We start from the raw sequence: 12665 nt of genomic DNA, 5'->3' as shown, positions 1-12665 counted from the left end.
CTCCTTCCTGTCGTCTGAATTCAGCCCTCTCTTTTCCTGCCTCTCTCTCTCTCTCTGTGACCTTAACCCTCATGTTCTATTGATATTGACTTTACTGTTTTATGTTTGATGTATGTGTAAAAATAGTATTGAAATAGTAGTTATGAAATTAAAGTTTCATTTCTGTCATAATTTCCTCATCCTCATGTTGTCGGTTTGAGTACACCAGTTGAAGAAGCATGTAACATTTTATTGGATTTATTCATAAAACCCAGAACATAACATAAATTTTTTTATGAAGGATGGTTGAATCTTGTTAACAAATTATCAAATTATCAAATTTTGTTTATAACAAGTTCTCATAAGATTAGGAAAAGTCATGAAGTATCAACCAGGTACTTCATTGTTAAGTATGTCTTTTAAGCTATTAAAATTAACTGTTTGGGCTCACTCAGCCCCCAAACAGATCATGAGGGTTAGTTCAGCCAAAAATGAAAATTCTCTCATCATTTAATCACCCTCATGCCATCCCAGATGTGTATGACTCTTTTTCTTCTGCTTAACACAAACAAAGATTTTTAGATGAATATTTAATTAATTATTATTTAATTATTTTCTTTATTTATCACACATTTGCACATATACGGTGAAATTCTTCTTTTTCACATATCCCAGCTAGGCTGGGGTCAGAGTGCAGGGTCAGCCATGATACGGCGCCCCTGGAGCAGATAGGGTTAAGGGCCTTGCTCAAGGGCCCAACAGTGGCATCTTGGCAGTGCTGGGGCTTGAACCCCCGACCTTCTGATCAGTAACCCAGAGCCTTAACCGCTGAGCTACCACTGCCCTAATTTCAGCTCTGTAGGTCCATACAATGCAAGTAAATGGTTGCCAGAACTTTGAAGGTCCAGAAAGCATATAAAGGCAGCATAAAAGTAATCCATAAGACTTCAGTGGTTAAATTCATATCTTCAGAAGCTATATGATATGTGTGAGTGAGAAACAGATCAATATTTAATATATTCCTTTTTTTTTTTTTACAATAAATTCTCCTCCCTGCCCAGTAGGTTGCTTCTGAAGATATGGATTTAACCACTTGAGTCGTATGGATGCTGCTTTTATCTGCTTTTTGGATATTCAAAGTTCTGGCCACCATTCACTTGTATTGTATGGACCTACAAAGCTGAGATATTCTTCTAAAAATCTTCATTTGTGTTCAGCAGAAGAAAGAAAGCCATACATATGGAATGGCATGAGGATGAGTAAATGATGAGAGAATTTAGATTTTGGGTGAACTATCACTTTAAATTTGAGACTGTCTAAAGTTTGTGTGTTCATGTGTACAGTATGTGCATGTTTGTGTCTGTGTGTCTGCCTTTTTCCTTTTGGGACCTTTTTTTCCTTTGTGTTTGTGACCTAAGTGGTTGGGTCGTCTGATGACTGTTGTCTGACAGAGTGTGAATATGTTTTCCGGAAATCTTATCTCTCTCTCTCACTCATGGAGCATGGTCACAGTGTATGTGTGTATCTGTGAGTGTAAATGTTTTTTTTTTTTTTTTTTTGTAGTGCTTCTTCCTGGGATGAAACCTCTCTTATTCCTGGAAAAGACTATACGTCACTTACTGTAGCAGGAAGTGCCTGCTAGTGTTTCAAAGCCCAGCATATTTAGCCTACCATATCTCATCTCCAGCACATCTCCCCCTCTTCACTCTCAAATGGGCTTTTAATGTGGAGGTATTTCTGTGACATTGAGGCTCATACAAACCAAAGCTCTTTTTTTCTCACTTTCCTTTATTTCTATCTCTCAGAAACCTGGAAATGAATAATGGTATATTTTTGTTTCCTTTGTTGTTGTTAATTAGTTGTGCTCGCTCATACAATCTCCTGCAACATCATAGCATCCTGGCAACAGGTTTTGTACAGGCAAGCACTTATTCACATTTTCTTTAGGAAATATAAACATTTAGTTTATTTATTTAATTGTCTAGGCCTCTTTTTAGAGTAGGAATGCTCTCTTCAACTGCAAACAGCAACTGTGTGTTTTAAGAGACTGTAGCTGTTTCAAATGACTGACAATGGAATATGTGTGGGTCTGTATTTGTTTGTGTTGTGACATATACAAAGTTTTTATTTTAAGTTTAAGGTGGCATTTGTGAATATGTTTGTGTGTGTGTATATGTGAGTGTTTGTGTGTTAAGTGTTCCTGTATGTCATCTTTCTCACCTGCTGCCCTCATTATTGCATCGTTCCTCACGGCACTCTCTCACACGCTGTCAGGCTTCCATTGGCAGCAGCAAAGCCCTGGTCCTCTCTTTCAGTCCATCTTGAGTCTGTTGACTATCATTTGCCTTCATGTATCCTCTCTGGTCTTATCCTCACATCTGATATTACCTTTTTCTCTTGCTTGCACTCATGTGACCATCTTTTAGGCCTATTTACATTTTGTCACTCCATGCATCTTGATCAATTGGATTGCTATTTGATTGGGTATGCATATTCTATTTACACTCTGGCATATAAATGTGTCTTTGCAACACAGATATAAATCTGATCTGCTATTCCTGCTATAACAGTTTACCTCCATGATGATGGTAATGTTGGGCAGCGAAATTTTGCTGCACTTGATGTGACTCGTAAAAACTAAAAACAGGAGGTGGCTAAAATTGCTACAACGATTGTGGTACAAAACACAACAGCTGTTATGCACCTCATTTTCTTTGACGTCTTTGGGCTCCTAAATTTACGTAATCTGATGTAGCTCTGTTTGGAAGGATCAAAGTATACATATGTGGCCCAATCAACCAGATGCATTTACACTTGCTTGAGTCACATCTCGTATGCGTTTCAAACCACCTCCTGAGGAGTGATTGAATTGTTATCTGTCTCGAAAGCATCTTGGAAGGCATTAACACTTACTGTATGTATGATAGCTATGTGATCAGTAAAGAAATGCATTATGTGACAAGCATAAATACCCCCTTACTGACTCATTGGTCTCTTTGTTATCACTGTTTTAACGACATTGTGTGTTGTGTGTGTGTGTGTGCTTCCTCCTAGGGCTTCAGTAAGGCTGGCACTGTCGCCCCTGCCAGACGCTGATGTGAGTTTGGGCCTCAGGGCCTCAGGCTGACGTCTTGGCGCTTTGATGAGGTAACAGCGGTTCCCGGAAGTCCAGCCCCTGCGTCTTGCCACCCCCTCCCTCTCCCCTCCTCCCTCCCCCTCTCGACCCAGCCAAGCCATGGGACAGAAGATCTCGGGGAGTATAAAATCTGTAGACGTGCGTGGGGAGCCGTCCTTTAGGCCCCTGAGGAGGGAACTGAGAGGGCCTGACTTTTTCAAGCCAGCCAGACTGGACCTACTCCTGGACATGCCCCCTGCTTTATATGAACAGCAGCTCCGACATGCCTGGAACCCAGACGACCGCTCCCTTAACATCTTCATCAAGGATGACGATAAGCTTACCTTACATCGGCACCCGGTCGCCCAGAGTACCGACGGCATCCGTGGACGGGTGGGATACACGCGAGGACTTCACGTTTGGAGGATCCACTGGCCGACCAGGCAACGGGGCACACACGCGGTGGTGGGCGTGGCCACAGTAGATGCCCCGCTGCACTCAGTTGGCTACACCTCATTAGTCGGCAGTGATAGTGAATCCTGGGGCTGGGACCTGGGACGTAACAAGCTCTACCACAACAGTAAGAACCGTCCGGCCTCTTCCACCTCCACCTATCCGAGCTTCCTGGAACCAGAGGAGGCCTTTGTGCTGCCGGATGCCCTGATGGTGGTGCTGGACATGGATGAGGGAACACTGAGCTTCATGGTGGATGGACAGTACCTCGGAGTGGCCTTCAGAGGCCTTAAGGGCAAAAAGCTGTACCCGATCGTCAGTGCAGTATGGGGCCACTGTGAGATCACCATGCGCTACATCAATGGCCTTGATCGTAAGTCGAATGCTTCTTTTCCGCTTTCATAAGAGCTGATTCTTCATACCCTCAAGTATGCTGGTGTCATGGTTAAAGGGATAGTTCTACTAAAATGAAAATTCTGTCAATTGCTCACCCTCATGATGTTCCAAACCCTTTCTAACATCGGGCAGAATGGTTCCACCATAGAGCTGTTTTGTATAATACCAATCCGGGCTCACTGGCACAGTAATGTTTTTTTTTTTTTTTTTTTTTTGCCATTTTAGTGCTACAAAATCAGGACTAAAATGGAATGACTGGGCAAGTGACCAGTCGTGGGTCGCCATGTAACTAAAGCCATTCCAACAGCACGGTTCTCCTTTCCTGAGTATGGTTAGCTAACTGTGTAGAGAATTTCAGGCAAGTATTGGTTTGTTATTGTACCGTACCAAATCATATTCAAGTGTGTGAAAGTATTTTCATTTTTGGGCTTGGAACAACATGAAGGTTGGAACAACATGAGGATGAGAAATTATGACAGAATTTTCATTTTTGGCCGAACTGTCCCTTTAATACTCAGTGCTAGTAACCAAAAGGTTGCTGTTTCAATCCCTGCAATGAGCTGTCTTCATTGTGCCCTTGAGCAAAGCATTAACCCCATGTTGCTCCTGTGGAATTGTCCCTGAAAAAGCTGGTTATGTGTCAGTAAATAAATATTCTAGATTGTTTTCTTCTTGCTTTTACACCATTTCTGCATAGAAATTTAGTTTAACAGTAAGGTAGCCTGAGAACAACACCTTGTCTTCTGTCAGTTCAAGACCACAATGTGGAAGAGATGGAGCCTGGTTCTTCTCTCATGCTCGCACTGCCTCAGGGGGCTTGGCCATTGCTCCCAGCACATATTCATTATTAATGTGAGGAACAATGTAACATGCAATGGAAGTGGAGGTAGGGAGTTTAAAAAAAATTAACAGTTGCCGCATCAAGGCTAATGTAAAGAGAGGTTCTTTTTCTACATTTTGATGTTTACAGGAAATATTATATGAGTTGTTTATTGGCAGATGACGTTCTAGTTTGTCAATGTATATGTAGGGCTGCATTCTGTGAGTGTTAGCATGTTTGTGCAAGTGATTATGTATTAGTTTCAAGCACTTGGAGCTGTTAAGCTATTCCAAGGCTAAACACTAAGCCTCTGTATTTGTAAAGGCTTGAAACTCTCCTTCACCCAACTTCAGCATGTGTTTTGGAAACACTTGCTCCAGCTAAGCAGATACTTTTGAGTGTGTATGAGAGAGGGTTTGTGTAAAACGGCGTTTTAAAGTCAGAGGCATGTTTTTGTAACCCTCTGCGCTTTATTCAATAGTGCAACCTCAAAGTGATTTTCTCCTCACATCTGAACAAAAATTCAGAAAGTCACAGGTCTGATTTAGCTATGTTCTGTCATGAACAAATCTCCTAGTTCACATGTCTATACCTGTGTATAATTATACATTTTTTACTTAGACATAAAACAAAGCAGTAAGCTAATAGATGCTATGCGTTACACTCCACATTGTGCTTAAAATTCAGTCTTCATTTATTCACTTTCATGTTATAGCAAAACCATATGACTTACTTACAAAAGGAGATATTTTAATGAGAATTTAATTCAGTCCTGTTGGCTGAATTCAGTTCAATGGCAGTAGGCAGTGACTCACTTTAACACTGTATCAAGCACCCAAAAGATTCATAAAAGTAGTCCATGCATCATATTTCAAGTCTTCTGAAGGCATATGATCACTTTGTATGATGAACAGACCATTGGTTAAGTTGTTTTTTAACGTCAAATCATTAATAAATTATGTAAACGGCACTCAATCCAATATAACGGCAACATTAGTAACATCAAAACTCATTGGTTCTTGTGCATCTTGTGATCAAATGTCATGCTGACAGAATTTTTGGTTTTTGGTGAACTTTTCCTTTAACAACACCTCTTAACTGTGATAAAATCACTGTAAAACACAGCTTTGAGTAGCTTATTGCTATTATAAAATGCCTGCAACAGCAATATTATAAGACACAGATGTTCAGTAAATAATTACATTTAATAATTATAATAATCAACAATTATTCCAGCAAGTAATAGTTCATTTCATAACTGTTATTAGCTGTGGAGCTACTTGCCACATTAATATAGTATTCAACTGATATACGGTCATTGGTGTGTGTGTGTGTATATCGGCTATTTTACAGTGGATTTGAATGTGGCTCATCCAGTCATATTTTAGATTAAGAACTATCCATTTTATAATATATACTGTGTGTGTGTATATATATATATATATATATATATATATATATATATATATATATATATATACACACACACACACACACACACACACTGGCGGCCAAAAGTTTGGAATAATGTACAGATTTTGCTGTTTCGGAAGGAAATTGGTACTTTAATTCACCAAAGTGGCATTCAACTGATTACAAAGTATAGTCAGGACATTACTGATGTAAAAAACAGCACCATCACTATTTGAAAAAAAAAGTAATTTTTGATCAAATCTAGACAGGCCCCATTTCCTGCAGCCATCACTCCAACACCTTATGCTTGAGTAATCATGGTAAATTGCTAATTTGGTACTAGAAAATCACTTACCATTATATCAAACACAGTTGAAAGCTATTTGGTTCATTACAGGAAGCTTAATATTGTCTTTGTGTTTGTTTTTGAGTTGCCACAGTATGCAATAGACTGGCATGTCTTAAGGTCAATATTAGATCAAAAATGGCAAAAAAGAAACAGCTTTCTCTAGAAACACGTCAGTCAATCATTGTTTTGAGGAATGAAGGCTATACAATGCTTGAAAACAGAAGATTTCATACAAAGGTGTACACTACAGTCTTCTAAGACAAAGGACAACTGGCTCTAACAAGGACAGAAAGAGATGTGGAAGGCCAGATGTACAACTAAACAAGAGGATAAGTACATCAGAGTCTCTAGTTTGAGAAATAGATGCCTCACATGTCCTCAGCTGACAGCTTCATTGAATTCTACCCGCTCAACGCCAGTTTCATGTACAACAGAAAAGAGAAGACTCAGGGGTGCAGGCCTTATGGGAAGAATTGTAAAGAAAAAGCCACTTTTGAAACAGAAAAACAAAAAGAAAATGTTAGAGTGGTCAAACAAACACAGACATTGGACAACAAATAATTGGAAAAGAGTGTTATGGATCTTAACCCCACTGAGTTTTTGTAGGATCAGCTAGACTGTAAAGTGCGTGAGAAATTCCCGACAAGACAGCCATATCTATGGCAAGTGCTACAGGAAGCGTGGGGTGAAATGTCACCTGAGTATCTGGACAAACTGACAGCTAGAATGCCAAGGATCTGCAAAGCTGTCATAGCTGCACGTGGATGATTTTTTTGATGAGAACTCTTTGAAGTATAGTGTTCTGAACATTTTTTTCAAATTGTAATAGTAAATTTTCACGTTATTAATGTCTTAACTATACATTGGGATCAGTTGAATGCCACTTTGGTGAATAAAAGTACCAATTTCTTTCCATAAGAGCAAAATCTGTATATTATTCCAAACATTTGGCTTCCAGTGTATATACTGTATATATAAATCACTTAAAGAAGCACTCCTCTCTCTCTATGTACATTAGAATGAATATAAATGCGAAAAAAGCATGATATCCCTTTATAAAATCCATAATTGTAAAAGACTTCAAAGTGTTAATTTAATAAGCAGCAGTAAAGCCCATAAGCAGAATTCTATCAGTGTCATTTCAGCCCTGTTTATGTGGATTAGGCTGCTTTGGCCTTGGTGTCTCTGAACAGAGTCTACTGCTCCCTGGTGTGTTTCCATATCAGGGGACAGAGAGCAGAGTGGGACACTCTCAAAAGCCCCCTCATCTGTAGTTGAAAGATCCCTCTTTCTCCTTTTCAGATGGAAAGAGTTTAGTTGAAGAAATTGTAATAGAGGAACTCAGTAAGTGGCAAGTCCATTTGAAACCTTTTCAAAGCTTCTCCTAAGAACGTCTCTATTTGCTGGAAAATTTTATGAAATGAGGGAAGCACCGTGTAATGTTCAAAAGAGAGAGAATTCTGTGAATGTCGAGAGGTGCTTGGCAAAGCCATTTTTGGACCAGATCGCAGCACTGTTCTTGGAAGCTCACGTTTTCCAAAGTAGTATTAAGATTGTGATGCAGACTTAAATTAGGGGTTTATACACGTGTGTGCACGTTGTAGGTGTTTTGCACATTTTTAGTCATGTGCAGGGCTTTTAAGATCCTTTCCTTTTTGAGTGCAAGAGACTGAGAGTGAAAGTTAGAGGGAGAGAGAGAGAGAAAGAGAAAATCATGGGTAATGAATGCAATAAGGAAGATGAGGTTGGGAAAATGTAAGCTGTGACATTTTTAGATATGTGCAGCACAATTTAAACCTCAGGCTTAATTTTAATATATATGCAAGCTTGTTCCCTACACTGGCATATTACACATCTCAGAGGACGAAAGCAAACTAGTTTTATTACACACGCTCACATCTGTCTGAATTAAGCAGCAACCTCGATGGTATATAACTCTTAGAATTGCTATGAGTTTGATGTTTTCAAGGTAGGAGGCTGTGAGAGAGAGAAACTATGGCTGTGTTTCAAAACCTTTTGATCTGCCTATATTTCGGCAGCATTTTTGGGAATCATATGCGTTTCACAGACAGCAAATTGCTGTTAGTGTGAATGCCAATTTCAAATGTGCAGTGACTCAAACCTACTGCAGCCTACATAGCATTTTTGGGCATCATACACATGCATTCTCAAAACCAAACGAACTGCCTACTTAGGATACTTGGGCTTCATACATGTGGTGTCTGAAAACATAGTGAGCTACAGTACCTACTTAGACAGCTTTTTTGGCACAATACACTGGGGAAAAAAATGACTAGTAATATTGAGTTTTTATTAATTTGCATTTTTATTATGTTTTTGTACACAGTTTTTCAAAGTAAATTAACTTCATAACATAATATTGATTAAAGTGAATAAAATTAACTTTAACATTTCATTTAATACAGCAACTTTTACTTACAAATCTGATGTTCATGGTACTTTAAAAAACTTAGTAAACTTTAAATGATTATTTTATTAAAATATTTCACATTTTGAACTTTCTTTATAATCATGTACCACATGATATACTAAAGCCTTCCACAGGGAAGCTTCATGCATGCTATGTAGTGTACTAGAAACATCTCCTTGGATTACTGGTGATAGAAACAAGATATCAAGCTTTACACGCAGACCTCAACACTTGGTGCACAAAACACGATGACGGTAACAATCAACAGATCATTTTTTTAATCATGAGTGGGTCATTTTGAGAAGAAAATGAACTTCAGACTTCACAAAACGAGGTTAACAAATGTAACAACAAAATCAACAATAAAAATGGTGTAGCCTAAATCAACTTGCAAACAGTAAAACCATGCAAGCTCATTAATTATTCAAGCATACTGGGAATCCTAGCTCCAAAAAGTAAAAATAAAATTTAGTTGTATTCTTTTACCTGTGAAATGTATTTAATTATGAATTGATACACAATGAAACATTGTAAATATAACAATCATAAATAATATTTAATTTATCTGCATTAACCTTTACATTTTTGAATGGAATACAAATGTAGAATTTACTAGAGATTTATGTAGAGATTACATTGTAATGTAATCATTGGTTTACTCTCCCCTGCAAAATGTTCATTTTTAGAGGCAATAGAACTGATTCCTTGACAAAATAGAATGACGATTCGTTTTACGGGCAGTATAATCTGTAACCAGAATTTCCAATCAGAGTCTAGCTACACCAAGTGACAATGATGTTTGCGGTGTGAACGGGGCTTTAGACAGCAGTTTTAGACATCACAGGCACAGGGTCTTAAAACCAAGTGAGCTGCCTACTTTTTGAGGGGGCATCATAAACGTGGTGTCTCCAAACCTAGTGAGCTGCCTACTTAGACAGCATTTTTAGACATAGTAGGCACATTTGATCAAAACCTAGCAAGCTGTCTACTTAGACAGCATTCTTGGACATAGGCACAGTGTCTCAAAGCCTGGTGAGCTACCTTTAGTACTTAGCATTTTTGGGCATTATAGGCACAAATTCTTGAAACCTAGTATGCTACTGTACCTTCTTAGTATTTTTTGGGGCATAATAGGCTCATTTAGGAATGCACTTATACTACTTATAAATACTGTCTCGGTAGGCAGCTCATCAGGATTAGAGACACTGTCCATACAGTATATGAGTGAGAGGAACTCATGACTCATGAGAAAGCTCAGATGAAAATCTGTGAGGAAAGCCTAAAATACTGATTGTGCGAGAACAGGAACCCAAGACAGTGTGTGAAAGAGATGTTATTGTGTGTCTGTATATGTGAGTGTGCGTACAAAATTTGTAGGCATCTGCACGCTTAAGTGTGAAAGAGAGTGAGAAATCTGCAAGAAGATATTTCTCTGCCTCTGTGGAGCTCACGTCTCTCTGCTCTGTTCTGTACTGTATATGAGTGACAGAATTCTGAGAAGTTATCTGTACGGCAGTGGAACAGAGTGTTTATCACTGCCGGTATGATTCATCGCACTGCAAATGAAAAGCAGCAGGCAGGCTTTGAACAAGCGTCATGACAGCACACACATACAGGCTACATTCACACCATCAGAGTTAGGGATTGTAAATATAAAGTAAATATCAAAGATGACGACTTTCATAACACCGTAAAATCGAATTATCACAACTGACAACGTTATTTAATAATCAAGTGTAATCTAGGCACAAGTTCAAATCTGTTTATGATGTGACAGATAACTACAGATTTATCGTACTCACTCAAAATGCAAATGCAAGGCCTGGAAATTTTGTGACGTGCGAAAGCTGGAATTTCACCCGAGATGCACTAGTTATGGCCTGGAAAGGTCGCGCAGTGCAGACGGGGTGGAGTCGAGTCAGATAGTTAGCATTCCATGACAAATCTGTGACCCAGAATCCCTTGAGATTGCGAGGTCAGCCATTCTGTCTGCATACAGCGCCTTTATGCCATCCGTAATGAGGAAGATGAACTGAGAACAGTTTGACTGCGTGTATACTGGCACAAATTACTAGCGTCTAACAAAGCAACAAGCGGGAAATTGACGTGCCGCCCCAATGTGAATGTGCACCACAGAGTAGATATAATTGAGAGATGGCATTCTATCTGTCTGCTTTCTCTCTCTCTCTCGCTTTCTGACTGGAAAAAGGCTGCTGTCACTGTGCCCTGTTTTGTCAGGGATTAAAACGCCAATTAGCTCAAGCTATGATTCATCACACAATAGTGTCTGATCCACATTGCCGCTACACTAGCGTGCTCTCTCGGCACCCAGAGAGGAAGAGGTGAGGACGAAAAGAGGGCAGGTGTACAGAGAATGTGGACCCATTCACTTGCATTGTGAAGACCTACGGAGCTTAAATGTACTTCTAAAACTCTTTGTGTTCAGCAAAAGAAAGAAATTCATACACATCTAGGATGGCATGAGGGTTAGTAAATGATAAGAGAATTTTCATTTTTGGGTGAACTATTCCTTTAAAGCATAATCGTTGTAAGATCGTGCATGTAAGCACGCTCATTTACAGTGAAAAAAAATGACGTGAGGGAATATCATACATTGGTTTCAGCATTATCATTACATAAACCCTTTTCTTTCTTTACAGAGGATCTGAATGTACATCCTTACAAATGAAACAAGTTCTTGACTTAATTCTAAGCTTTCTTCTCACAAACTTGCTCTAAATGTTGATCTCTTTTTTTTCCCAAAAATATTAATGTGAAAAATGTAACTAAAAATATTGATTCTTCATGTTAGTTATTTCAATACAGTATTGTGAGGTAAAATATTGTGGTTCTTCTATTTTTAATGTGTGACAAAGTCCGTTTTAGGCACTCTAATTTTGTGTGCATGTATTTGACAGGTAATGTGTCTATGCAACAGAGTGATGTCTCAATGTTTGTGTAAGATTGGTTGGCTAAGTAAAGAAGGCTGTTATTTGGGTCAGTGGGTTAGCATCGTGTGGTGCTGCCGGCCCAAAGCAAATTTGCCTATTAAGTCTGCAGGGTTGTCTGCATCTTATCTGAGCGATTAGCATACTCTCAGGCTGTCTTGGGTTTGAGTGTGTGTGGGGCAAATTTGACGCAGTGGTGCCGTTTGGGCCACATCTGCTCCTTAAGACCTAAGCTATGTTTGCTAAGCTGTGTTACATTCTTCCCTTTGATGTTAGCGAATCTCTTAAGACACCAAAACTAAACGTTTCTACAGAGAGAGGTATAACAGGGTTTGTTCATTCTGTTGGCGTTTGCTGTTCACCTTATTTCAACTGATTTGCAGTCAGAAATGTATTTTTAAGAAGTTACTATGGTTTAGCATTAGCTGGGCTGCATCCTTATCCATGTAAAACCATAATCCTTATTAATGGTAAATACTACAATTGTGACAGATAGTACATATTTTTGAGTATGTAGTGCACCAGTATTTGGACACACTATCATGTATTGTCACCCCATTGTTGCGTACTGTTTGCATTTGCATGTAAGCAGCTAAATTAATTTCCTGAAAAATCATTATTACTTAACTTTTAGAATCATATCAGCAGTTTTAAATTATTGAAAAACTGCTGAGGCACCGTCAGACTCACGTTTGTTGTAATTTTTCATCAAATGAAAATGTCAAACCATTACAAACTTGTCTGTGCAAGAAGGGGTAGTT

The 12665-nt window shown here is 38.9% G+C and overlaps 1 protein-coding gene across 7 annotated transcripts in view; it reads left to right on the top strand.

Moving 5' to 3' along the window:
* The window catches only part of spsb4a (splA/ryanodine receptor domain and SOCS box containing 4a), a 122804-nt gene that overhangs the window by 71465 nt on the left and 38674 nt on the right, over window positions 1-12665 (top strand). For 5 of the 7 annotated variants that reach the window (XM_051700291.1, XM_051700285.1, XM_051700288.1 and 2 more), the window contains one exon: window positions 3034-3920. In XM_051700291.1, the coding sequence (XP_051556251.1) occupies window positions 3215-3920 (706 nt within the window). In that variant the 5' untranslated portion in view covers window positions 3034-3214. Of the gene's footprint in view, window positions 1-1577; window positions 2464-2507; window positions 2894-3033; window positions 3921-12665 lie in introns of those variants that run through there. The other 2 variants (XM_051700289.1, XM_051700290.1) reach the window with 2 other exon arrangements.

Source organism: Myxocyprinus asiaticus, chromosome 6 (genome assembly GCF_019703515.2).
Source record: "Myxocyprinus asiaticus isolate MX2 ecotype Aquarium Trade chromosome 6, UBuf_Myxa_2, whole genome shotgun sequence".
Lineage (NCBI taxonomy): Eukaryota > Metazoa > Chordata > Actinopteri > Cypriniformes > Catostomidae > Myxocyprinus > Myxocyprinus asiaticus.
The sequence above is the reverse complement of the archived record's forward strand: the minus strand, read 5'-3'. Positions and strand labels throughout refer to the sequence as shown.